The 27827-nt window shown below is 35.8% G+C and overlaps 1 protein-coding gene across 1 annotated transcript in view; it reads right to left on the reverse strand.

The window, feature by feature from the left end:
* Ppef1 (protein phosphatase with EF-hand domain 1) overlaps positions 1–27827 on the reverse strand; it is a 136702-nt gene that overhangs the window by 19984 nt on the left and 88891 nt on the right. Inside the window, exons 12-17 of the mRNA XM_046425837.2 lie at positions 21541–21707; positions 17972–18008; positions 16861–17010; positions 8990–9142; positions 5224–5409; positions 3680–3822 (exon numbers count right to left, since the gene is read on the reverse strand). Of these exons, the coding sequence (XP_046281793.1) occupies positions 3680–3822; positions 5224–5409; positions 8990–9142; positions 16861–17010; positions 17972–18008; positions 21541–21707 (836 nt within the window). The remainder of the gene's footprint in view (positions 1–3679; positions 3823–5223; positions 5410–8989; positions 9143–16860; positions 17011–17971; positions 18009–21540; positions 21708–27827) is intronic.

The raw sequence follows: 27827 nt of genomic DNA on the forward strand, positions 1-27827 counted from the left end.
TCAGACAGTGGCATGGGTGTTGCTGGCAGCTTTTAGCCAAGTTTGCTTGATAACCAAGAACAGAAAGCAGAGCAGAAAGATTTGAAAAACTTGCAGTTTGACCATAAAAGTGTGAGTAAAACTGGGGTTAAGGAAGGCGTGGTTGTGAAAGAGACTACAGCCAGGAAAGAGATACTGCTAAGTACTTTACCCAGAAACAATTGGAAAAATGGCATGAGGGCATCTCAGGAACCGGCAAGACCATACCCATCTCAGAATCAAGGGTGTAAAAGTAAAAATTCCTCCAAGAAGAGACCATGGGAGCACCCTGTTCACACGGGGGGCCTAGAAAGTTGTTTCACAGTCTCAGCCACCCAGGCATTCAGAGGCTGCTGCAGCCATCATCCCAGAATGCTTGACTACTGCTTGAGATGGTGGCAGACCTTGGCATCAACACCAACCATAGTGTTGGTCCTACAGGAATGCAGGATGCTATAGTTAGGGGGTCATGGAGGCTTCCATTAAGATTTCAAAGAAATGCCTGGGAGACTAGGCAAAGTGTAGCAGGGTCAGAGTTCCCACAAGCTGTCCCTGAGAGGGCAATGTGTGAAGATGTGAGAGGAAGCCAAAGCTGCAGTGGAGACCCCCAAGACTGGGAGATGCCTATAACATGGAACAACTGCCAAGGAAAGCTGCAAGAATCAATAAGAAACAAGCCATGTGGACTGCCACCAGCAAAACCATAGGGGCAGAGCTATACAATCCCTTTGAAGAGAATATCACAATGCCATATGCTTCAGATAATGGATATAGAGCTACAGGATGTGTTTCCAGCTGGATTTTGGTCTTGCCTTGTTCCTATCCCTTCTTTCTATGCTGCTATTTCTCCTTTGTGGAATGGAAATGCTTACTCTATGCCATTATATATAAGTTTATGTAACTTGTTTTTGATCTTTACTCTCATAGCTAAGAGGTTTTCTTTTTAAATTTTTTAGTTTTTTCTAATTGATTATACATGACAGTAGAATGCATTTTGACACATCATACATAATGGAGTATAACTTCTCATTCTTCTGGTTGTACATGATGTAGAGTTGCACAAGTCGTGTAATCATATATGCATATAGGGTAATAATATCTGATTCATTCTATTATCATTCTTACCTCTATACACCCTCCCCTCCCTTCACTCCCCTCTGTCTAATCCAAGGTACCTCTATTCTCTGCCTCCCCCCTTATTGTTAATTAGCAAACACATATCAGAGAAAACATTTGGTACTTTGCGATTGGCTTATTTCACTTAGCATAATATTCTCCAGTTCCATCCATATACTGGCAAACATCATAATTTCATTCTTCTTTAAGGATGAATAATATTCTATTGTGTATATATACCACAATTTCTTTATCCATCTGTTGAAGGGCACCTAGGTTGGTTCCATAGTTTAGCTATTGTGAATTGAGCTGCTATAAAACAGCTAAGAGTTTGTCTTGAGTCTCAAACAAGATTTTTAAAAATATATTTTTAGATGACAACAGACCTTTATTTATTTGTATGCGGTACTGAGAATTGAACCCAGAGCCTAAAACATGCTAGGTAAGCGCTCTACCACTGAGCCACAACCCTCAAACAAGAGTTTTGACTTGGACTTTTGAGCAATGCTAAATATATGGGGACTCTTGGAAATGGGCTAAATGTTATTTTGAATTATGAGATGGGCATGAACTTTCAGGGGCCAGGGGAAGAATGTTATGGTTTAGATATGAGGTGCCTCCCAAAATCTCATGTGTGAGACAATGCAAGAAAATTCAGAGATGAAATGATTGGATTATGAGAACCTTAACCTAATCAGTACATTAATCCACTGCTATAGATTAACTGGGAGATAACTATAGACAGGGAGTGGCTGAAAGAAGGTCACTGGGGGCATGTCTTTTGGGTTTATATTTTGTCCCTGGTGAGTAGGACTCTCTGTCTGCATGCATCCTGGTTGTCATTCCAAGCTACTTTCCTCCACCATGCCCTTCTTCTACAATGTTCTGCCTCAGCTTGGGCCCAGAGCTATGAAGTCAGCCATCTGAGACCTCTAACCCTGTGAACCAAAATAAACTTTTCTTCCTCTAATTATCTGACACATAGTACATGCTCACAAGTTATTCTTTTCAGATCTTTTGGTCACAGCAACAAAAAAGATGACTAAATCCTATGTCTTCTCTGGAAAAGTATATATTCAGGTCATTTTCCCATTTTTTAAATTGGATTTTTGGGGTGGGAGGTTTTGCTTAATGTAGTATAGAGGAATGTTTGATATCATATTTTTTCTAAATTTAAGATCCTGTAACCAATATGGGCATCTATCAATTGAAGACTTATTCACTCTATTAATTGTTTATGGTACTACATACTACAGAACATTATGCATCTACTGAAATGAATGAATCAGATTTATATATTCTAACTTGGAGTGATGTTCATGATGAAAATTTTTAAAAATGTTTTTTAGTTGTAGATGGACATAATACCTTTATGTATTTTTTATGTGGTGCTGAGGATTGAACCCAGTGCCTCACATGGGCAAGGCAAAAATGGTTTACCACTGAGCTACAACCCCAGCCCATCATGATGAAATCTTTAAGGGCAGAAATTCAGTTGTAGAATAGAGGGTTTATATGATTCTACCTTTATACACACACACACATATTGTGTGTGTGTATATATATATATATGTATATATATATATATCCATATATATAAAAGTATATATGTTGTTTTCTGTCTTTCTCCTCATACTGGCATAAGTATTTGTTGAGGGAATTTTTGCCTATTTCATTCATTGCTATATCTAACCTGTACCTAAAACAGTGTCTGACACATAGTACATGCTCACAAGTTATTTTATTCAGTGAATTAATAAGTTCTTATCTCTTTTTGTATGAGCAAGGAGAAGAAGGTGAAAGAGGTCATTCATGGCTGTTAGTTTTAATTACTTCCGGGGAAAAGGATTATTGAAAAGTAAAGGAGAGGGGTTGGGGTTGTGGCTCAGTGGTAGCATGCTTGCCTAGCATGCGTGAGGCACTGGGTTCGATTCTCAGCACCACATACAAATAAGTGAACATAAAAGTTCATCAACAACTAAAAAAAAATTTTAAAAAAAGAAAAGTAAAATGAGAGTGAAGATAATTAACATTTTCTTTATTTTCCTTTTTAAATCTATTAACAATAAACATATTAGTTTCATAATGTAAAAATTCTAAAAAGATAGTGTTACAGGGAGAAAAGGAAGATAAACTATGAATGTCATTGTCATCACATGAAGAAATACTCAACATTTTAGTTATATACACTTCTGGGTAGAGAAGAGAAGAAGGGGAAAGACAAACAGGGCTGATTGAGGAACATAGAAGGCTACAGGTTAGGGAACACTGAGTGGGTGTGAAGACTTTCTTTTCTTTATATTTAGCTACATTTGTGGGTATTGGCTGCTTTAACTGTATTAAAAGATGTATGAATTGGAAATTGCTCCTTTTGTATCAAATATGGGTGTATTCATCATTTGGTGTCTAGAACTAATTCGTTTTGTTTAAACCAATGAGTAATTGTGTAAGTGACTGCCTTCACCTCTGTGGCTGCTCTTAATCACTTATAACTGGTCTACTGGATCACCAATACCAGTGTTCGGTATTTTATGAATATATTCACCTTTGGTGAAGAGGGCTCATGCATGTTGAACTAGTTACTCGGTACTGGAAAAATCGTGGGTTCATACCATAACTCAGTCTGATGTAAGCTCCTCGATTGCTGCCTTCTTCGTAATAATTAGAAGCAGAAAATATGGTAATAACCTGATTAGTAAAAAAGAGAATCAGGTTCATAAAATTAGTTCTCAAAAGTTTATTCAATAAAGTCAGAAATAGCTTAATTATTAAAAAGCAAAAATTAAACACAGTTCATAATTTCTGCAAATTATTCAAGTCTGACATGATTTCTTAAAGAGTCCACTGGAGGAAAACAAAGGTTTTCACTCGGTGTCTCCAGGAGTACTACCTCCTAGACACTCATTCAATATCTCCAGTGCATGACCCTGCATTCCTATGTATAATTTTAGTGCCAGATCTTAGAATCCTCTTCAGTGTTTGGTTTTGCAAATTCTAATTTTCTAAGGGGATAAATCCCTTATTTTCTTATCTTGTTACATCTGAGCATTCAAAATAAAACTTGTCTAGTAGCTCAGTCTTTTTCTTTTGCTTGGAGCTGAGTAACTTCATTCATTGAATAAGACAACTTAGAGGGTTCAAGGCTCAACAAAGCCAGTGCTTTAAGGGCAGAGAAACAGTGCCAAGACTATGAAACCATGACCACTGTCTTGGGAAGGAACAAGCCTTAGGAGTATGGTGGAATATGGAAAGAAATATTTGTCAGTGACAGAAAACCTGGCTTAGGCCCAATTCTGTCATGATAAGCACGTCATTTCAGATAAACCACTGCTATATTCTATCCATTTTCTCATTATAAAGAAGTCCTAAAAATACTCACTTTACTTATCTTACGATATTAGTATGAGCCTAAAATAAATTAATAGTTAAGAAAAAGCAAAGGAAGAAATGCCACACAATTTGGTATTAATTGTTATTTATTGCTCTTCACTATAGAAAAAGAGGCTAACCAGGTCAATGGAGGAGGATGGGAATCATCTCAGTCCTCACCTCTTCTAACCTTATTAACATCACTGAAGGAGCAGAATACACTCCATTCTCATGGCTACAGCAAAACTAACCATGGAGAGCTACTAGCAGGAGACTGCCTATTCAGCCAGTTGAAGGAAAGTGTTTTATACTCTGCACAAGGAATGTGCAAAAAGTGGAAGAGAACAAAGTGGATTCACTGCTGCCTTCCATGTACTCTGTGAGGAAAAGTACATTCTTAACCGTACAGGAGAGTTGTATTACAATAAGTAAAGAATGAAGCCTCTGTGTGTGTGTGTACTTAGTGCCATGTGTCAGAATTTCATTAATCTGTTTCTGGGATTAATAAAGATCAGCAAATAAGTAAAATATCTCTTAGGGTATAGGAGAGTGAGGGCCTTTCAAACAACCTATATATGAACCCGCCAGTGTCTGCTTTTTGTTTGGTACTAGGAAAGATATCTTCTTATGGGCTCCTAGGTCAGACACACTCTGTGATGAGAAGACTCTATTCTTGGGGGAAGTATGTCTGTGAGGATGTCACCAACAATGTTAGCTTACCTTCCCATCATGGCAGATTTCATACCCATCATGCTTACATTCATGAGACCTAATGAGCATCTTCAACTGGTATTTATTGAGAATCTTAGAGGTAACGTCTGGTCCAAAATAGCAGCCTCCTCCTCGACTTGTGTTTGGATAACAGCCTTTTCTTCCTCTGGGGTCACTCCACAGAATGTCAACAACCTTGGAAGAACAAACCAAATTAGGCTGCTCCCTATAAGTGAGAGTCTGTCTTTCTAGATTCCAACTTATTTACCAGATATACTAACCCAAAGTATACCAAAGGCTCTTTTCCATTCCTCCTTTAAAATTGCTTCATACTCATCTACTCCATGCACCCTTTCCAGAATAATTTTTCTTAAGTACTGAGGATTAAATCCACGGGCACTCTACCACTGAGCTCTGGTCCCCAGGCCTTTTTATTTTGAGATAGGGTCTAAGTTGCTGAAGCTGGCCTTGAACTTGCAATCCTCCTGCCTCAGCCTCTAAATTGCTGCGATTACAGGCATGCAGTAAAGTTGCTGGGATTACAGGAGTGGGTCAACACATTTGTCCATTTTTTTCTTTTAAAATAGTTTCATTGTCATGTTCACAGAAGAAAGTAGTTCCCCATAAGGAACACATTAGGTATTCTTAATATACTCAAAGAAATTAGGTAGCTCACCTAGCTGGGACTTGGGCCTGGAGCTTTTGTCCTGTTGAACAAACAGCCTGAGGAAGCACTTGCTCTTTCCCACCACAAATAGAGAAAGCTGTTCATTCAAGAACATTCTTAAAAGAATCTTCTTCCCCTTTTACCAACTTGATATGGACATTCTCAGTTTCAGCAATACATTTGCTCAATGACTTACTTCTACCAGGTATTCTCCTAAATCCATAGAGTTTTATTAGCATAACATTTCTTTTGGGGTAAGTGTGTGGAAGAGGCAAGCACATGTCACATGATACCCAGGACAGAATACCCAAGTTTCTAAGAATATTTTTCATGAAAAATTGGAAGCTCTTTCTTTACAGCTCCAATGTACAAGTGTAACATGTCTTTATTTAAACTTCTCCTATAAGAACTTCAAGAATAGTAAGAAAAACTACCTTTGTCACTAAAGATAGCAACAACCCTAGGAAAACTCTCTGGGTCCCACATTTAAAATCTTTTAAATCTGGCATTTGGGCCAGTTGATCAGTAAAGTACCTCAAAGTTCTAACATCCTATAATTCTGAAAGTCTATATTTTCCACATTTCTTTTTTTCTTTTGTTTTTGGTTTTTGATGCTGGTGCTGGTAATTGAACCTAGGACCTCAAGTGCTGGGCATCCTGGGCAAGTGTTTTACTGCTGAGTATACCTTTAGCCCTTCCACCTCCACATGTTTCTTTTGAGGGCATGAAAAAGCATGCGTTTTAAGTTGTGCAGTTATTCTAGTAGGACCAAATCAGGTCTTAAGAACCCAAAATGGTTGCTCTACTAAATCTGACTGTATACCCATTACAGGTTTAGTATTGAAGGGAAACTAGACATAAATGAGGGAAAGGGCAGTGAGGTGGAAAGAACAGAACTGGCAGGACAACCACCCTGGAATGGTCAGCATTTGGTCAAAACTAGAGAAATCCTGCACAAGGCACAGATCAGACACTTGCAGTTTTTTGAAGATTGATTGAGTTCAAAATAAAAACCACTCCAAAAAAGAATCAACCCAGCAGTTTCCTTACTCCTCACTGAATTCTAACATGGGCACAACCAGTACAAATAAATACAATGCAACACCTTTACTATGCTGCTGTTTATGACAAAAATAGCATTTGCATTTTAAACTGAGTCATATCTGGCTTTTACACCAACTAATTCATCTTTGACCTGCAGTATAATGAAGGCTCAAACACAAAACACAAGGGGTTGTATTTTATTAGGAAGGGATTAAGTTTTCAATTCCTACAAGGATATGAATCATTTATAGAAAAATTATCCCTGGAAAAACCTCTTAAATTATCCTGAAAGTACATTATACATGGTTTTATCTATATAATCCTATATAATAATTATGTTTATGTATATACATATAAAATAGTATGTAAAAAAGACTATTTACAAAAATAAATTTTTACAGTATTTTTCTTTTTTTTGCCCTCTTTGCCATATATGACAGTTGAAATCTACATAAATTAAACCTACATATGATGGAACTCTGTCAAACTAGAATAAGCACTGGTCAAGAAGTCATCTCTTCAAGTAATTATCTATGTCCTCTTGGGCAAATCACTTCACCTATTTTGGTCTCAGTTGTTATTAATTAAATGAGAAAGATATATCTAAAACTTATTTTCTTTGATTCAAGATCATAAGGGATAACAATTTTTAAGAAAGGAGCATCTCTATCAGAATCCATTCCATGAAATCTCCATTTTGTGTATGGGGATAAGGGGTACTGGGGACTATACATTTCTTATCTGTTTAGAAATTATTCATTTGACTAGTTTTCTTAGACTATAGTTGTAACATAGGTTTAATTCTGGAGCTCACAAACAAAAATGCTATTAAGGGCTCTTTTTAAGTGAAATAAATTCTTCCATAGAAACCATCTCTTTTTTTCTTAACAACAACCTATCCTCTGAGATGCAGGAGTCTTAGGATGGTAATTGCATGAGAGATTAAGTATTTGCAACATTTTTTACTAATAATTTTCAAACCAAAAAGTGGGAAACTTTCACTGACATATGGATTTTAATGATCAGAATAACAAACATCTATTTGTGTCTCAGCCTTTTAAATCTCCTCAATCTAAAATAAATCAAAAATACATGAGATTCCACTGTACTCCCTCTCTAGGATGGCTACAATCAAAAGGGTGTAGTTCAGTGGTAATGCATGTGCTTGACAAGTGTAAGGCCCTAGGTTTAATCTCCAGCATCAAAAGAGTGGGGGGTGCAGACAGGCAATAGTAAGTGCTGGTGAGAATGGAGGAGAAATTAGAACTTCATTGCTGATGGGAATATAAAATGGTATAGCCACTTGGGCTAACAGTTTGGAACTTTTTCAAAATATTTAACTTTAGAGTTACCTTATCATTCAGCAATTCATATTGAGTATGTACTGCATATATATATACTCAAGAGAAATGAAAAGACATGTGCATATAAAAACTTGCATGTTGTATGCGAATGTTTATAAAGGCATTATTCATAACAGTAAAAAAATGGAAACCAACCCAAATGTCCATGAGCCAATAAATGAATAAATACAATATGATCTACCCATATAGAACATCATTCAGCAATTAAAAGAAAGTACTGACATATGCTACAACATGGATGAACCTAAAGAACATTGTGCTGAGTAAAAGATGCCAGACATGAAAGATCACATATTGTATGTGCCCATTACAATAAAATGTTCAGAATTAGTTTATCTATAAAGACAGAAAGCAGGTTAATGGTTGCCTAGGGTTGGGGGGGGGACAGGAAAAGGGGAGAATGGAGAGTGACTGCTAATAGGTATGGGGTTTCTTTCTTCACTGAAAAAAATGTTCTCAAATTAGACTGTAGTGATAGTTGTAAGTTTACTAAAAACTACTGAATTATATACTCTAAACGGGTAAGTTATATAATATATGAGTTATATCTCAATAAAAGTATCAAAATGCAGTGATGAATTCTGAGAGAATCATATGGTTTGCTTATAAAGGTAAGTTACTTTTATCTATATATTGTAAGGTGCAACATCATCTATGCTGGTGTCTTCATTGCCACTCTGGGAACACTTTAATTACCTACCTGTTCCCATTCATGCTTTGATAACTCTTGAGAAGGGAAACCATTTGATTTGACTTTTCCTGATGAAGTAACAGTAATGTCCCCTTTACTTTTCTTAGAGTCGGTGGCATGGCCTCTATTTATTGACACTGGTGGCATCAGCACAGATCTCATCTATAAAACAAATTCATGTTTTAGTGAAATACTCTGCTTATTGTGCTGCATGCAGACACTTCAGTAACAGTAACACACAGAAACCTTTTCTGACTCTCCTACCTCCTATGACTCGTTGATCCACTGTTGTCTGTAAAGTGGGCCTGTTAAATTCTGTTTGCACATTTTTCAACTAAAGACACTGCGCTACAGGGAAAAGACTCACATTAAAGTTTCTAAAGGATACCAGAGGCACATGTATGTATGCAGGTGCTAAACAGCTTCTAAGGCACCATCACAGGAAATGAAAGATGTTAAGTGCAGGGAAAACTAGTGCCCCTCTGAGCCTTCATCTGGAGCTTGGAGGAGTTCAGAAAAATCTATTAAAAGGACAGCTGCTTTTCATTTTGTTGTATTTTGCAGGAGAAATGAAAAAAAAAAGTACATCTGTATCAGAAAAGTTCTAAATGGGACATGGATTAAAAACTTTGGAAGCCCTTAACGTAAATGTACTGTAGTTCTCAGTCTGACCTGTCAGCAATTGATTATGTTCTCTAACAACACTCCAGTGTTACTTTGGAAAATAAAATGTCTTTCTGATAGCATTTCAACTATTCTAATCCCTCTGCATTCCCTTATACAACCTGAAATAATAATTTTATTCTTGTGTCTTTGTAGCACCATACCTTAACACAAAGCAATTTCAATCAATACTTCTGCTACACTGGTGACCACAGCTCACAATTCTCTGGAGTAGGTACCTAGTTTCTAATAAAAACTATGGTATGTATGAAATCTTTTCAAAAATAAAATTGAGGCTGGATATGATAGCACAGGCCTATTAATTCTCAGGAGGAAAGACAAGAAGGATTCCAAGTTTAAGGCCAGCCTCAGCAACTTAGCAAGATCCTGCCTCAAAAAAAAAAAAAAAAAAAAAAAACGATCTTATTCTAAAGCCTTGTCTCACTGAGCTTGTTGGAAATTTCTATCTCAGCTATTATTAGCCAGTTCAGAGCCTACCTTTTCTGTCTTTCCCAGGCAAATGTCCTCAGGTCTTAGGCAGACCAGAATATTCTAGGAAAGCCCTCTGAATCTAGGTCAACACAATTCACTTCTGATAAACTCATAGGGCAAGGCCACAAGGTTCCTTAAGTCTGTGCTGCTCTGCAGTTTTCAAGACCACTTAGGATTTTGAGATAACGTTGCCTAGCTCCTCTAAGGCATCACACCACCAGTTTTTCTTGGGAGTCCTACTAGCCATTGTTTATATTTCTTCTTTTGAAATACTCACTGCTGGGGAGTTCAAGAATACCAGAGATTTAGTCTTATAGAGTTTTTCTTTTCTATCCCTCTACATTGACCTCCAACCTGCTCATCATCCAAAATCCTTTCAATTAATTTAGAAGAGAAGTTGCCATTAGGTTTCCTCAACACTACCCCTCCCTTATTAAATTACACCACCACCACAGGTACAAACCAGGAAGTGTGATAATCTGACAATTGAAGGGTCCTATGGAATAAGAACATGGGGATTATAAAACTGAACTTGGAAATCTACCTTTGTATCTTATCTGATAGAGTTCCAGAAGCTCAAGACTACTACTTTCATCACAGTTTAATTATATTTATTTAATATAAATTTATACTGTTAGTTCTTACACTAGTAGGGATATAAGACACAAGCAATATACATATATATTTATATAGAAGTCAAGTTTTTAAATAAAACCAGTCTTATGAGCCAGTGGAACAGTAATCCCTGAAGGGGATGAAATTTGAAGCATCCTGGGAAAATTGCTAGCCCAAAAATGTCCCTTAGGTTCTGTCCTAATCACTGAAATTCAGACTTCAGATCCAAATATCAGGAAAAAAACAAAAGGGAGAATCGGAGAGCTATATGTTTAGTATTACTATACATTATTTTCTTCATCTTGGTTAATAATTTAATCTTCACAATAATCTAAAGTGATATTTCTAACTTATTGGTGTAGGAACTGAGACTTAGAAAACTTCAGTGCCTCATCCAATCACCATCCAGGAAATGGCAGAAGCAGGATATAAATCTGACTATGTCTGTCTGATATCAGAATTTCTAGTCTTTACTACATCAGGGTGGCTCTCAACTTAGGGTCTCCACAGAGCTAGGGTAGACATTCCAGAGACTTGTTTGCAATACCTCAAAAAGCCTTACATGAGGCTGGCTACTCAGGCTAACCTCAGGAAAGTAAATTTTCATTCTGAGCCATTGGTAGTGGCTGCCATGGTTGATTAGTGCAGTAGTCACAGGGTGGGTGGTGGAGAGTATAGCATTCATGGCATGTGCTTGCCAATATTTGACAGACAAAAACACCATGTTCCTTTGTTCTTGGCAAGAATCATATCTACTGTGTTTTTTTTTTTTATGTTTAGCCTTTATTTTAAACAAAGATGAATCCTAATCTATAGAAAAGAAAAATCATTCTGGTTCACACTTTTAAACACATCTTATGAAAATTGTAAAATCACTTTATTCTTTTTAGTTGTACATGACAGTAGAATCTATGTTTTGACATATTTATATAAGCATGGAATATATATTATTCTAATTAGGATCCCAGTCTTGTAGATATATACTATGTTGCGATTCACTGTGGTGTATTCATATATATACATAGGAAAGTTATGTCAGATTCATTCCACTGTCTTTCCTGTTCTTCCTCCCCTCCCTTCCCTTTATTCCCCTTTGTATAATCCACTGAACTTCTATTCTTCCTCTCCCCCTCTTATTGTGGATTAGCATCCACATATCAGGGAGAACATTCATTCTCTTGTTTTGGGGGAATTAGCTTATTTCACTTAGCAGATAGTCTCCAGATCCACTTATTTACTGGCAAATACCACAAAGTCATTCTTTATGGCTGAGTAATATTCCATTGTGTATAATACCACAATTTCTTTATCTATTCATCTGTTGATGGGCATCTAGATTGGTTCCACGGCTTAGCTATTGTACATTGTGCTGCTATAATATAAACAATGATGTGGCTGTACACTGTACTATGCTGATTTTTAACTCCTTTGGATATATACCATGAAGTGGAATAACTTGGTCAAATGGTGGTTCTATTCCTAGTTTTTTGAGGAATCTCCATACTGCTTTCCAGAGTGGTTGCACTAATTTTCAGCCCCACCAACAATATATGAATATACCCTTTTCCCCACATCCTCACCAATATTTACTGTTACTTGTATTCTTGATAATTGCCATTCTGACTGGACGAGATGGAATCTCAGTGTAGTTTTAATTTGCATTCCTTTAGTTGCTAGAGATGTTGAACATTTTTTCATATATTTATTGACCATTTGTATTTCTTCTTTTGAAAAGCATCTGTTTAGTTCCTTTGCCCACTTATTGATTGGATTATTTATTTTTGGTATTAAACTTTTTGAGTTCTTTGTATATACTGGAAATTAACACCTTATCTGAGGTGTGGATGGCAAAGCTTTTCTCCCATTCTTTAGGTTATCTCTTCATGCTCTTGATTGTTTCCTTTGCTGTAAAGAAGCTTTTTAGTTTGATATCATTCCATTTGTTGATTTTTTTATATTACTTCTTGTGCTTTAGGAATCTTGTTGGGGAAGTCATTTCCTAAGCTGACAGATTGAAGTGTTGGGCCTACATTTTCTTCTAGTAGGTGCAGGGTTTCCAGTCTAGTAACTAGGTCTTTGGTCCACTTTAAGTTTTGTGCAGGGTGAGAGATAGGAGAAGTTAAATTTCATTTTACTACATATGGATTAATTTTATATCCTGCTATTATGCTGATATCCCAGCACCATTTGTTGAAGAGGCTATCTTTTCTCCAAAGTACATTTTTGGCACCTTTGTCGAGTATAAGAGAATTGTATTTATATGGGTTTGTCTCTATGTCTTCTATTCTGTACCATTGGTCTACATGTGTTTTGGTGTCAGTACCATGTTTTTGTTATTATAGCTCTGTAGTATAATTTAAGGTCAGGTGATGTAATGCCTCCTTGCTAAGGATTGCTTTGGCTATTCTGGGCCTCTTAGTTTTCCAAATGAATTTCATGACTGCTTTTCCTATATCTATAAAGCATGTCATTGCAATTTTAATAGGAATTGCATTAAATTTGTATAGCACTTTTGATAATTTGGCCATTTTGACAATATTAATTCTGCCTATCCAAGATCATGGGAGATCTTTCCATTGTCTAAGATCTTCTTCAATTTCTTTTGTTAGTGTTCTGTAGTTTTCCATTGTAAAGGTCTTTCACCTCTTTTGTTAGATTGATTCTCAAGTTTGTTTGTTTTGTTTTAGGCTATTGTGAATAGAATAGTTTTCCTAATTTCTCTTTCAGCTGATTCATCACTGGTGTATAGGAACACAATTAATATGAGTGTTAATTTTATATCCTGCTACTATACTGAATTAATTTATGAGCTATAGAAGTGTTCTAAGTCCTCTAAATATAGGATAATGTTGTCAGCAAATAGAGATAGTTAGAGCTCTTCTTTTGCTATTCATATCCCTTTAATTTCTTTCTTTTGCCTAATTGTTCTAGTTAGAGTTTCAGGAACTATGTTGAATATAAGTGCCTTGTTCCAGTTTTTAGAGAGAATGCTTTCAGTTTTTCTCCATTTAGAATGATGTTGGCTTGGGTTTGTCATATATAGTTTTTACAATGTTGAGATATGTTCCTACTTGCCCTAGATTTTCTCATGATTTAAACATGAATGGATGCTGTATTTTGTTGAATGCTTTTTCTGTATCTATTGAGATCATCATGTGATCCTTGTCTTTAAATCTATTTATGTGGTGCATTATATTTATTGATTTCCATATGAACCAACCTTGCATCCCTGGGACAAAACACTCTTGATCATGGTGCAACATTTTAATATGTTTTTTATGCAATTTGCCAGTATTTTATTAAGAATTTTTGTTATCTATGTTCATCAGGGATATTGGTCTGAAGCTTTCTTTCCTTGATGTGTCTTTAACTAGTTTTGGTATCAGGGTGATACTAGCTTCATAGAATGAATTTGGAAGGGTTCCCTCCTTTTCTATTTCATGGAATAATTTGAGGAGAATTGGTGTTAGTTCTTCTTTACAGGTCTTATAGAACTCAGCTGAGAATCCACCCAGTCCTGGGCTTTTCTTGGTTGGAAGGCTTTTGATGGCATTCTCAATTTCATTACTTGAAATTGATCTGTTTAAACTTTCTATAGCCTCCTGGTTCAATTTGGGTAGGTTATAAGTCTCTAGAAATTTGTTGACGTCTTCAAGATTTTCTAATTTATTGAAGAATAGATTTTCAAAATAGCTTGATTATTCTCTGTATTTCAGTAGTGTCTGTGGTGATATTTCCTTTTTTGTCACAAATTTTAATAATTTGAGTTCTTTCCCTCTTTCTTTTGGTTAGCTTGGCTAAAGGTTTATAGATTTTGTTTATTTTTTCAAAGAACCAACTTTTTGTTTCATTGATTTTTGAATTTTTAAAATTTCAACTTCATTGATTTCAGTTCTCCACTAAGTTTATACTGACTCTCTCATCTTGATCAAAGCATCTTATTGACTTGACTATTCATTGATATTGTAAGAAAGAGGACCTTAAACTTAGGATGACCTTACAATTTATTGCAACTGGGATACTATTTTAGAGAAGAAGGAGGCACTATCAACAATTAAACCAGGACAAATGTATAATCCAGTTAGTACGGAAGTCACTCAGTGAAATGGGCAAAGAGGTATATAAAATCACCATAGATGTTGGTTTATACCCAAAAGACTTAAAATTAATGTTTACAGTGTTGCAGCCACATCAATGTTTATAGTAGCTCCATTCACAATAGCTAAACTATGGAACAAACTTAGGTGTCCTTCAATAAATGAATGGATGAAGAAAATATGGTATGTATACACAATGGAGTATTACTCAGCCTTAAAGAAGAATGAAAAGATGGTAGTTGCTGGTAAATGTATGGAGCTGGAAAATATCATGATAATCAAAATAAGCCAATCCCCCAAAAACCAAAAGCTAAATGTTTTCTCTGATATGCAGATGCTAACTCACAATAGGGGGAGTGGGAGCTGGGGAAGAATAGAGTAACTTTAGATTAGGTAGAGGGAGGTGAAGGGAGGGGAGGGGGTTTAGGGGTAAGAAGGATAGTAGAATGAATCAGACATTATTACCCTGTATACATATATATAACTATACGACCAGTGTGATTCTATATCATGTACAACAAGAAGAATGAGAAATTATACTTCATTATATATGATGTAGCAAAGTGCATTCTACTGTTATGTGTAACCAATTAAAACAAATTTTAAAAATTAAAAAAAATCACCATAGACTCACAAAAGATATTATAAAAATGTTTCTATCCAATTTCGTCTTAGGTTTGCCCTGCTTTAGTCTTAAATCTCTTAAGAGATATTTAGTGAATATTAAGTACTTACTATATCTCAGGTGCTGAGGTATTATCAGTGAACTGGAGAAGTGGGGAGATATAGTAAAGAATAGTCCCATGAATCCTTATTAATTATGGTGACTGTTACAAAGGATATATATAAGAGGCTTGAGAGTATATAAAGGGCATCTGATCTAGTTTAGGTATATTAAGCTTAAATTAAAAGTATGAAAAGATGATAACACTAATATCATCATTCACATGTATATAAAGGTATAGAGGCTCCAAAACCTCAAGGTGCAATGGGATCACATTTCTGTCTCTATCAGATTCAATTCAGTTCTAGATCCCCCGGTGTAGATTGGTTGAAAGTTGACTATAATTCCGAGGTGTAATGGTTCAGATTTCCCACTAAGACTATATGCCACTGTTTGGCTTCACAGCTCTATTGGTCCTCATGCCCATGTGGCACCCCTTATGTTGCTAGTATGCAGACTCCAGCTTGGCTGTGGTAGAGGAGGAAGACAACTCCTGTTTCTCTATAAGTCCCATCCAAGAAGCCCTTCACTAGGTGTGGAATATTTACAGATACCACATAGCCACTTCTCTCAGAGGTTCTATTCAGGTTCCTTTTCGGCCTCTGCTGTATTTAATATGCTTATTTACAGTTAAAGTATTTAAAAATAATTATCCTGATCAAGCTGAAGTATAAGGGAAATCATATCAATTTTAAAAACTGCTATATGATTCTACTTATATCAGGTACCTAGAGTAGTCAAATTCATAGAAACAAAGTAGAATATTGGTTACTGTGGCTGGAAAGGGGAGGAGAATGGGGAGTTATTGTATAATGTGTATGGTTTCAGTCTTGGAAGATGAACAGTTTTGTATATGGATGGTGGTCACAGTGGTGATGGTTGCACAACAATGTGAGTGTACTTAATGCCACTGAATTATACACTTTAAAATGGTTACAGTGGTAAATTTTATGTCACATGCATTTTACCACCATGTAAATGAATTAATGGATATTTTAACTTTTAAAAATCAGAAGTTTTTTCACTTTTAGAAACTATATAAAATGCCAGCATGTCCTTATTTTTCCATTTTCAACATGAATTTAAAAAAAAATACTTTCCACATATAGAAGTTGCCCATTTAGTTTTTTATTATGCATGCAATCATAGATTCTTAAAATTTGTACTAATCTTTTCAGAATTAAAGTCACCACTAAAATTCAAATCAATTCAAAATGATAAATGAAAAGAGGTATACATATTCTATTATAAACCTCTGAGATAAGATTCATGCAAATATTACTTCTTACTTTGCTTCTCTGTAGGCGGTGGAGTAAATTCAAATCTGTGGACTCTGATATCCCGCCATGTATCACCAGAATTTCATTGTCAATAATTGTACCAATTGGGAGCAAGGTATAGACTTCTTCCAAGATTTGCAAGATTTTTTTTCCATGCAGCTGTAAGTAAGAGCTTGAGTAAGTTTTATTTTTCTGATAGGTCCAGATTATTGAACAGTCCCAATGCATGGACAAAAAAGCAAATTTTCATACCACACCAAGGAAGTCACCCCAGAGTCACTAACCAACTACCATGTATTAATCATGGTTTTTAGTCTGTATTTTTGATACTTTGACATCTTGGGGAGTGCCAATCCTACAGAAGAGACTGCCCCTCTTCAGGGCTAACTAATTACTAGAAACAATAAATGATTCACCTTTCACATGAAAACCAACTAATCCAGAGCCCACACCTTCAATAACATCTTTTATTAGGCTCTCACACTTAAGGCCAATATTTCTCTACTCACCCAGGGCCAGGTACCAGACAACTAGGGATAACTCATGCTCCAGAGCAAGCTGACATTATTCAAACTAGTCAATCTTAAATCTGATTACACTGAGACCCTTTGTCAGTTCCTTCCCATGAAAATCACAATAAAGTTTCTTGTCCATGTTACCCTGGCTCCCTCTGCCTTCTGATGGACTCTGGTACTTCCCCACATAGTCCACCCAGTGTGGTATGTAGTGCCTCCTATTTCTAGGGAACTGTGAATAAAAACCTTTTCTTTCATGACAGTCATTTCTGAGTCTGCTTATTTTACCATACCTGAGTTAAAAAAAAAAAATCCCCAAGTGGGTACCTTTAAAGAAATGGACTACGTTTGTATCTACACTGAAACCAACACAAAAGTCACAATGAAAAAGTGTGGTTTAGTCCAAGTGGAGTGGGGGGGTAGACTCTGAGTGGTGAGAGCTTCTTGCTGTTCCTCTATTTTATTGGCATGAATTCTGACTAACTGGCCCATCACCTTTCCTAAAGCAACAATCTGTTCTTTATTGACTGTTTGTTTTTAATGTCTATGCATAAACAACAAAGAGAATGCAAAAAAAAAATAAAATAAAAAGTTTTGAGTCTTACCTTGTATTTAAACAAGATTTCTCTTGTGAAGCCATACCTTAAAAAGGGGGGAGCAGTTAAACAATTAATTGTTGATAATTCCTATTTACATGAATCATACAAAAAGGGGAGTCCTTGATATCTCACTATCCCCAGTACTAGGAACTCAAGAAATTAGGTTTCAGTTGGAACTGTTACTTTAGTCTTTGATAGGCATGATAGGAAAGAACAAAAGCAATGAATGACATGTTCCCACCCTCAAGGAGATTATACCATATTGGGAAAAGAAAATACATTTTCATGAACTAACTTTAAGACAACTTAGAAAATAGGTATGAGCTGTGTAAAGACTGCAAGTCTTTTGAAAGTTTACTGCAGCAGCTGAGGAAGCTGTGTGGGAGAAGGTTTTTTCATTTAGATAGGATTTCTCAGACATCCTATATCTTACAGTAAATGATCAGAAAAAAGAAAAGATTGAACAAAGATGAACAAAAGCCCAGATGATAACAAGTTGGCTCTTCATGCTTTCTCTGATATAGGTCACGTACTGAATGGTATTCAGGGTCTTAATAGAAAGTCTCATGAACATTAATGCCTGACTAGCAGTAGCTAAGGGAGATTTAATAATGGAAAATTTTTCAATTACTTTTCCTTGCTTTAGGATAACAGTATGTACACTTAATATCCAACAAGGTAAAGTAGAAACAGCACACTTACCCTAAGTTTCCATGCAAATCATGTCATGCTAGGCTTCTACAATAATGGAGACAAATTCCCCCCAAAGCTCACCAAAGGTGTGCATGTTGTTAAACCAATATACACTTTGTAGTCCTTACATTTCTCATCCTCTCTGAAACACTAAATACATTGACTATACCATCCTTCTGGAAAACTCCACTTAGATTTTGTGACAGAAAACTCTTGGTTTTCCTCCTACTTTTCTGGCTATTCTGAATCTCCCTTGCAAGTTCTTCTCCTCCACATAGTCTTAAATCCTTCAGATTCTGTCCCCAATCCTCTCCTACCTTCACTTTCTGCCTTAACAATTACATCCCTGTCCATTCAGGGCTTCAGTTAATACCTATTGTCAGTATCACAGGGTCATACTCCAGACACTTAATTTCTGATGTCTGCACGTATAATCAACTGTCTACTCATCAGCATCTCAGATCAGTTTACCCCAAACTGAACTTATCATTCTCCTTCTGAATGATTCCAGACTGTACCCCCAAACTCCAGCCAGGAATCTGGAAATATCCTTGATTTCTTCCTCTTTCAAGTCCCCCATATCAAGTTATTGATCCTTAAGTCTTCATTGCCTAAAGTCCTCTTGAACCTATTTCTTTGCATCTCTATTACCACCACCCTAGTCTAGGTAAGAATCTATCATCTATCTCTTCAACTACTTCCTAATTGACCTCACTGTACCCACTTTTTGCTGTTGCCCTTCTCAGTATCATTTTTCCCCCAGTACTGGGCAATGAACCCAGGGTCTCACACATGCTATGCAAGCACTCTACCACTGACCTACTTCCACAGTCCTCTTCCTGTTAACTTTTTAAAATACAAATTTTATTATATCTTTCAATGATATTCATTTGTCCTTAGAAAATAGTGCAAATTTATTTGTATCATGCAACCATTTCTTACATCTCCAGCTCTATTAAGCACCATCCTATCCCTCATTCTATATTTCTGCCTTCCTGAACTTTCAAGTCTTAAAAAGTCTTGTCTCAAACTCTGCATAAGTTGTTCCTTCACTGTGAAACACTGTTCCCATCCCACCCAACATTCCTTTCTCTCAATTGCTCAATTCATCCTTCAAGTCTCAGGCTAGTATTTCCATAGGACAATTTTCCATCACCCTTCAGACAAAGTTGGATCCCTCTTTATCAACTTATTACACTTGAAAACCCTGCTCAATGTGTTTTTCCTGCTAGATGTGAGCAAGGGCTATGTCTCTTTCATTAACTATTATAGGCACTAGATGAATACAACTGGCTAACTGAATAAATGAAAGGATAAATGGCATGCCCAAATAAAAGTATTGCACTATTTTATATGGGTTTCTGATAATAGTCCTGGGATTTTTTTTTTCTTCATAGTCATAGCATTTGCTTTCTTATACTTTTTTTTTATTTTTTTGGCAGGATGGGGGTGGGGTATTAGGGATTGAACTCAGGGGCATTCAACCACTGAGCCACATCCTCAGCCCTATTTTGTATTTTCTATTTAGAGACAGGGTCTCACTGAGTTGCTTAGTGCCTCGCCGTTGCCGAGTCTGGCTTTGAACTCACAATCCTCCTGTCTCAGCCTCCCGAGCCACTGAGATTACAGGCATGCACCACCATGCCCTGCATTTTCTTATACTTTGAGAAATTGAAACTCTACTCCAACCAGGTGTCAAAACTGCCCCAAAGACAAAACTAATCTGTTGTTAAGCTTTGATTAAGGTATTCAAAAGCCCAAGCCCAAAGGCATGAGACATGCCATACCTTCTATTGTCCTAGAACAAACTGATTTTTTTTTCATAAAATGAGAGATGAAAAGAAAAAGGAAGAAGGGGAAAGGGAAAATTTGTCACCTCCTGTACCTTTCAGCAAAAATTCTTAAACCATTTAACCAGTCTTTATTCCTAAGTCAGAGAGCTGAACTACTATATTATAGCTGTTCTCAAAAAAAATGTTTATTACTCAGCATTAAAAGAGAATAAAATTATGGCATTTGCAGGTAAATGGATGGAGTTGGAGAATATCATGCTAAGCAAAGTAAGCCAATCCTCCCCCAAACAAAAACAAAGGCCAAATGTTCTCTCTGATAAGTGGATGCTGGTCCATAACAGGGGTGGGGTTGGAAGGGAGTGGGAGGGGGAATGTGAAAAATGGAGGAACTTTCATTGGGCAAAGGGAAAGAAGAGGAGGGAGGGTGCATGGGAGCAGGAAACATGGTGGAATGAGATGGACATCATTACCCTAGGTACATGCATGACTGCACATATGGTATGATACTACATCATGTACAGCCAGAGAAATGAAAAGTTGTGCTATAATTATATACAAAGAATTAAAATGCATTCTTCTGTCATATATACCTAATTAAAATTAATAAATTAATAAAAATGTTTATGAACAACTATGCCAGAAGTAATTACTATGTCATAAAAATACACATATTAATACAAAACATGGTGCTAGTTTCTGAGGCAATATTTGAGACAAGCCAAAAGAGTAACAATAGGACAATTCCATCTAAGTCTGCACATGAAACATATCATGCCTCCAGATTGGCCTAATACACCTATCTAACATGTAATTTGGCCTATGAAGGGTGGGCATGGGAGCAAGAAAAAGAACATGATAAAAGAGAGAAGGAAGAATAGGACTGGAAAAAAAGATAAGAAGGGGGCTTTAGAGCAATTGACCCTTAGTTGAAGACTGAGGGTGTTAAATAGGGCTCAGAATTGAGGTCTTCCTTGAGATTCCCCTCATCTCTCCTTCTCTACCCTGGCCTCGAATTCTCTACTGGATACTAAACATGGCAGTATTTTCCAGAGTGGGAAATAAAAGAGGAAATCTAAAGGCTGAGGTTACCTCATATTCATCATAAAATCCTCATGATTCCCTCTGTTCAAGTGCAGGTCATTGGGGTAGACAAGAAAACTCACAAGCAGGATCATGAGGACCTCTATGGAGTTACTGCCTCGATCTACAAAATCACCATTAAAAACATACGGGTTGTTCCCCGACGGGAGACCGTTCTGTGGAAGGAAGAGAGGAGGGAAAACAAGCAGTTAAACTAATGTTGTTGTTTTAAAGTAAGGCTTTGTGTGTAACGTCCCTTTATATGGAGAAAAGAGGCTGAGTCGGTTCTTTCATTGGAAAAAAATTCTGCTTACCTGCTTGAGCCAGTTTCCCTCTTCCAGGGCAGGAATCTCCTGTAAGGGACCTGAAAATGAAGCTTGAGACAGGAAGATTCCAGGGAATACAAGGCAGGGGAGTGCTCATTCTACCCACCACCTACTATTGAGTTTCCTCTAAAAAAAAGCTGATAATTATCCATCAACAATTGTTACTGTCATCTCTTCTTTCTCCTCTAAAAAGAGGGAAATTTCTATCCAGTGTAGAACACTGAACTAACAGCCAGAAATCTTTCATTCTAAGGAGCTCTACATCTAAATTCTTTAGGCTACTATACCCTCGATTTGCAAAAGAAAGATGATACTATATTCCTCCCTAGATCACTTGTGAGAACGGATATAAAGTTACCCAGGCAAGTGGTATGACTGTGAGCAGGGCTAGTGTACTACTAAGCACACCTAGTGTCTATAGCAAGCATGCTATTCTGGCTGATTGCTGACAGGGCCATATTAGTCATTAGATACTTTTAATATCATTCCCAAGTATGAGATACATTTTTTTCTCCAGTACCAGGGATTGAACTAGGGGTATTCTACCACTAAGCTATATCCCAACCTCTTCTTATTTTCTATTTTGAGACAGAATCTAAGTTGCTGAAGCTGACTTTGAATTTAGGATCCCCCTACCTCAGTCTCCCAAGTAACTGGGATTACAGGCATGTGCCACAGCACCAGGTGAGATAATATTTTTAAAGACAATGATAGTATGAAAAGGAGCTGAGATTAGGACACAGGACTAATTTATAAGAACTATTAATTAATTTACTTCTACACTACAAAACTAAGACAAAACAAACATATGTAACATGGTTACATTTTCTCGGTGTCAGACCTGATAATGAAATGTCTGAGTGCATTGAAATGTTTAAAAAATGTATTATGAAGGGAAACATTTAGGTACCCATACATCAAAATGTATGATTTCCTTCAAAAAAGTCAACCTTCAGAAAATAATAGACATTCTTAATCTTTTTCAAACTACTTTCAAATTCTTCTTTTGTTAGATTTCAAACTGCATAAGAAAGTTTTATTACTTTGTACTTAACATCCTACTATTTATATATATATTAGAAGGTTCGTATAATAAAGTAATTGAAAAACTATAATACAGGTTATAACACATATCTTAGGGATTTCAGAAATCATTTATGCAACATAACATGTTCTGAAGGTAAGTGGAAACAAACAAGCAGTGGCATGGTGTAATAAGACTAATACTCTAGTCCAGCTCCACTTGTTATACCCAGATATCCTTGGGCATGCTATTTTATCTTTTATTAATCTTTAAAATGGTAATGATTACAGGGCTGGGGTTATGGCTCAGCCATAGAGCGCTTACCTACCACATGCAGGGCGCTGGGTTTGATCCTCAGCACCACATAAAAATAAAATAAACGTATTGTGTCCAACTACAACTAAAACAATTTTTTTTAAAAAAATGGTAATGATTACTTCCATACTTACCATGCAGAGCTATTTTAGAATTCAATGAGATTATATGTATAAAAACTAGAAAGCACTATACAAATTAAGAGATTCATCTTATTGTGACATCCATGCTATTTCTAATTTTAAGATTTCATAATTTTACATTTCCTTAATATATTAATTCACACAACCTTATTCACATGGGGCTTAGATAGTGTAACCAGCTGCAAAAATTTAGACTACTGCTCATCAAAACTTAAAGAAAAGGAGAAGGACTCTGACACTATTCCTTCCCCCAGGCTTCAGCTAGTTGGGATAAGTAGCTGGAAATGTTAGGAGGGGTGATGGAGGTTACAGACTATTGTGACATCCAGGTTCTGAAGGGGGCTAAACAAGCAGCAGCAAAAAACCCTGGGGTGAGAACAGAGGACGACTATGGCTGAGGGGACCCATGGACAATTCCATCTAAGTCTAAGAGGCGACTCTGCTCAGAGCATGTGGGTAGTCCTAGTTGGGTGGGTTAGAATGTTAGATCTTACTTTTCGCATGCCAAAAGCTAAAAGGTCATGAATGCTTGCATTTAGGAGCATCTAGAAACATAGAGACTTCCTTTTCACATTCTTCATGAAGGAATAGAAACTGTTATGCCTCCAACTCTGGAGAGGCTTGAGCTACCTTAAGCAGAAAATAGAAAACAGAAATAAGCTAGTACTTAAGAGAATCCAGCAACCAGAGATGTGTTAAAGTAGATAACCCCTAATGTAACAGGACTGCTGGAGGAGACAGAGAACAGCTTTATTTTTTAAATGATGAGAGGAATGTATAAGAACAAAAAATTTAAAATTCTTGGCATTAAAAATATGCTATTCAAATTTAAAATAGCAGTGGATTAGCAGAAAGAATGGTTGTAAATTACATTATTGAACTGAAAGAGTAAACAGGTGAAAAATCTCTCACACTGAACAAAAAGCAAATAATAGAACTCATAAAGAATAAACACATGAGACTAGAGTTTCAGAGCCAAGAGACCTAATGTGCCAATAATAAGCATTCTAGAATCAAGGAGAAAAAAAAGAAGTTGGAAAAGAAATAATAATTATAAAAATAAGAGAATTTTTTCAACAGTAGTCTGAAAGAACTCATGACTCCTGTGCATAATTAATGGGAAAGAAAAATCCTATTCCCTGGTAACAGCCTCAGAAGAAGCCAGAAAGAACAAGTTACAAAGGGAAAAGAATCATCCCGGCATCAGACTTAGCATCTGCAGTAGTGGGAGGTAAGAGATGGTAGAAGAAAATCTATAAATCAAAGAGAGAAAAGGACTATAAACCAAGAATCTATACTGACCAAGAAGACATCATTAACATCTCAGAGTGATAGAAAAATACTTGCAGAAGTATAAGGGATCACAAACCACCAACAACATAAATGTTCTTCAGGGTGAAAGAAAGACATGAATATGTAATGATCTAATACACAAAAACAATGAACATGTATTGATTGCTTGTAACACACCAGGCACAGTTTTAGGTGCTACAAACACAGAAGTAAACAATATAAAGTTCTTTTATTCAAGGAGCTTGCATTCAGTGAAGAAAGTACCCATATGACCCATAGATGAAAACACTCAAGAAAATTAAATAACAGTAGTAAAAATTAAAATGTCCTCAAGCTAGGAAAAGACCAAGATGAAAGAATATAGATGTGAACAATGAACCTTGAAATATATAATTACATATAAATCAATATGATATTATCAAACTTGCATTTAAATACTAGGAAAATATTCTATCAGTAGAAAATTGTCTAAAATTATAAATAAATTATTCAGACTAGATAGATAAAATTAATAATGGTTAAGACCTAGAAATATGGCATAAGCAAAAGCTAAGATCTGTAGGGGACATCGAGGGAGCAAAGTAAAATGGTCTACAAATATTGTCTGTCTGAGGGATATGGAAAGATAAAGATATGGAAAATAAAGATTTATCTTACAGGAAGTAAGAGGATTATAGTGTAAGAATACATTTAAAGCTATTTGAGAAATATATTACCAAAAGATAAAAAAGGAAATGAAAAGGGCAAAACAAAGTTAAATAAATAGTAAAGTAGAATAGAAGGAAAGTTTTCAAATATACCCACTGTTATACTAAATGTAAATAGGTTAAATTCTCATTAAAATGCCAAGATTACTAGAAAATTTAGGTATAGCTTACTCATGAGAAATACACAGGAAGAAAGTAGATTAAGAGGAGGTAGAAAACAAGGTAAATCCAATAAAGAGAAAAAAAGTGGAAATATTAATACTCAACAAAGTGGATTATAAGATTAAAATGTTAAATAGTGTCACAAAGAAACATTATATCATAATAAAAAGTACTTTATAGGGGCTGGGGATGTGGCTCAAGCGGTAGCGCACTCGCCTGGCATGCATGCGGCCCGGGTTCAATCCTCAGTACCACATACAAACAAAGATGCTGTGTCCGCCGAAAAAATTTAAAAAAAAAAAAATATATATATATATATATATATATATAAAATAATTTATAAAGAAGTTATAGTTCATGAGCTTGTAGTCACTATACAAAAGAACAAGCTTTTGCTTGTTCACTATGTCTGAATTATCCAAATGTCAGGGCTACGGATGTAGCTCAATGGTAGAGCACTGCTAGCATGTGTAAGGCACCGGGTTTGATCTCCAGTACCAAAAATGTGGGGGAAAGGTTAAAATAATGGGCAGAAATTCTATAACATTCCCTTTAAAAGGTAAAGCCTCATTTGCTTCCCCTTGAGTGTAGGCCAGACTTAGTGACCTGCTTCTAAAGAATAGGAAAATAAAAAAGTAATGATATATAACTAGGGAGATTTAGTCATAAAAGATACTGTAGCTTCCTGCCTATTCTTTCTCCTGGATCACTCACTCTAGGGAAACACAGTTGCTATGTCATGAGAATATTCAGAAAACCTTGTGGCGAGGCCATGAGTTCAGCAAGGAACTGAAATGTTTTGCCTATAGCTATGTGACTTAGCCACCTTGGAAATGGCTCCAGCCAATCTTTCAGGTGTCTGTAGCCCTGACCAATAGTCTTATTGTCTCCCCATGAAGAAACCCTGAGCCAGAATGACATAGCTAAATTGCACACAAATTTCTGATGCACAGAAATTATGAGAGATTAAATTTGGTAGCTTTAAGGCACTAAGTATTGGGGTGGCTTGTTACAAAGCAATATATAATACATATAGTAGATACAATTGGCAAAATTGAATATACAATCAATAAACATGTTTTAATAACTATATTAAGAACTTTATATATAGAAAATACAATTAATTTTTCTTATGTCCATAAAGTCTTCATGAGAATCAACCATTAAGGCTTTAAAGAAACCATTAACAAATTCAAAATAAGAAACATTTCATAAGACATATTCTCATAATCCAGCAAAATTTGAAATAAAGTATGATTAAAAAATTCTATCTTGTTGAATGCATATCCTTGAAAATGAATAATTGTAGTCTTGATAAACATTGGATCAAAGAGAAAATCAAAAGCAAAATTACAAGTTCCATGGAAGGTCCAGTTAAAACTAAAACTAAAAATGCCATTTCATTATTATGGAGATTGATTCATCTTAAGGAATTAGAAAAAGAATAAAATCAAGCAAATAAAAGCTAAAATTAAGGGAAAAGAAAATATATAAATCCTAAGGTTGGTTTGTTTAAAATAACCAATCAAATTGACAAAAAAAGTCTGATTGAGGATTAAGTTTAAAAAAGAATAAAAAATAAGGTTAAAAATTTTAAAAAACTTAAAGATAGGGGCTGGGGTTGTGGCTCAACGGTAGAGCACTTACCTACCATGTGCAAGGACCTGGGTTCAATCCTCAGCACATTAAAATAAAGGTATTGTGTCCAACTACAACTAAAATATATTTTTAAAAACTTAGAGAAAAGTAAATATATAGAGAGAGATCATTATCTATAGCATTATCTATAGCAATGTACTTTTATAATCTAGAGAAAATAATTTCCTTAAAAATTAAAAATTGGGGCTGGGGATATAGGATATAGCTCTGTGGGTAGAGTGCTTCACATGCACAAGTCCCTGGGTTTGATCCCCAGCACCATAGGAAAAAAAAATTGAAAATCACCAAAATGGATTCAAAAGAACTAGAAATAGAAAATTTGAGCAATGGAAGGCCCATGTGGTTTTATAGCAGACACTATTCTCAATTTTCAAGAGCAAATAGTTTTAATGTTATTTAAACTCATGTCTTCCAACCTTGCCTGAACATTAAAATCACTTGGGTGATTACAACGTATAGACAAATTTGAGCTTGAGACCTAAAAATTTAAATTATTCCAAACAATAGAAAAAGAAGATTTCTCCAATTCATTTCATGAAACCAGCATAACCTTAATTCAAAATTTGAGGAAAGCATTCAGCAGTCTGAAAGTATTACATCTGGATGGTAAACATGTGATGACAGTTTTTTTGTATTAAAACTTTTCATCTCCAGTTAAACCAAACTT

This window comes from Marmota monax, unplaced genomic scaffold (assembly GCF_021218885.2).
Source record: "Marmota monax isolate L192 unplaced genomic scaffold, Marmota_monax_Labrador192_F-V1.1 WCK01_AAM20220418_F8-fsc00203, whole genome shotgun sequence".
Lineage (NCBI taxonomy): Eukaryota > Metazoa > Chordata > Mammalia > Rodentia > Sciuridae > Marmota > Marmota monax.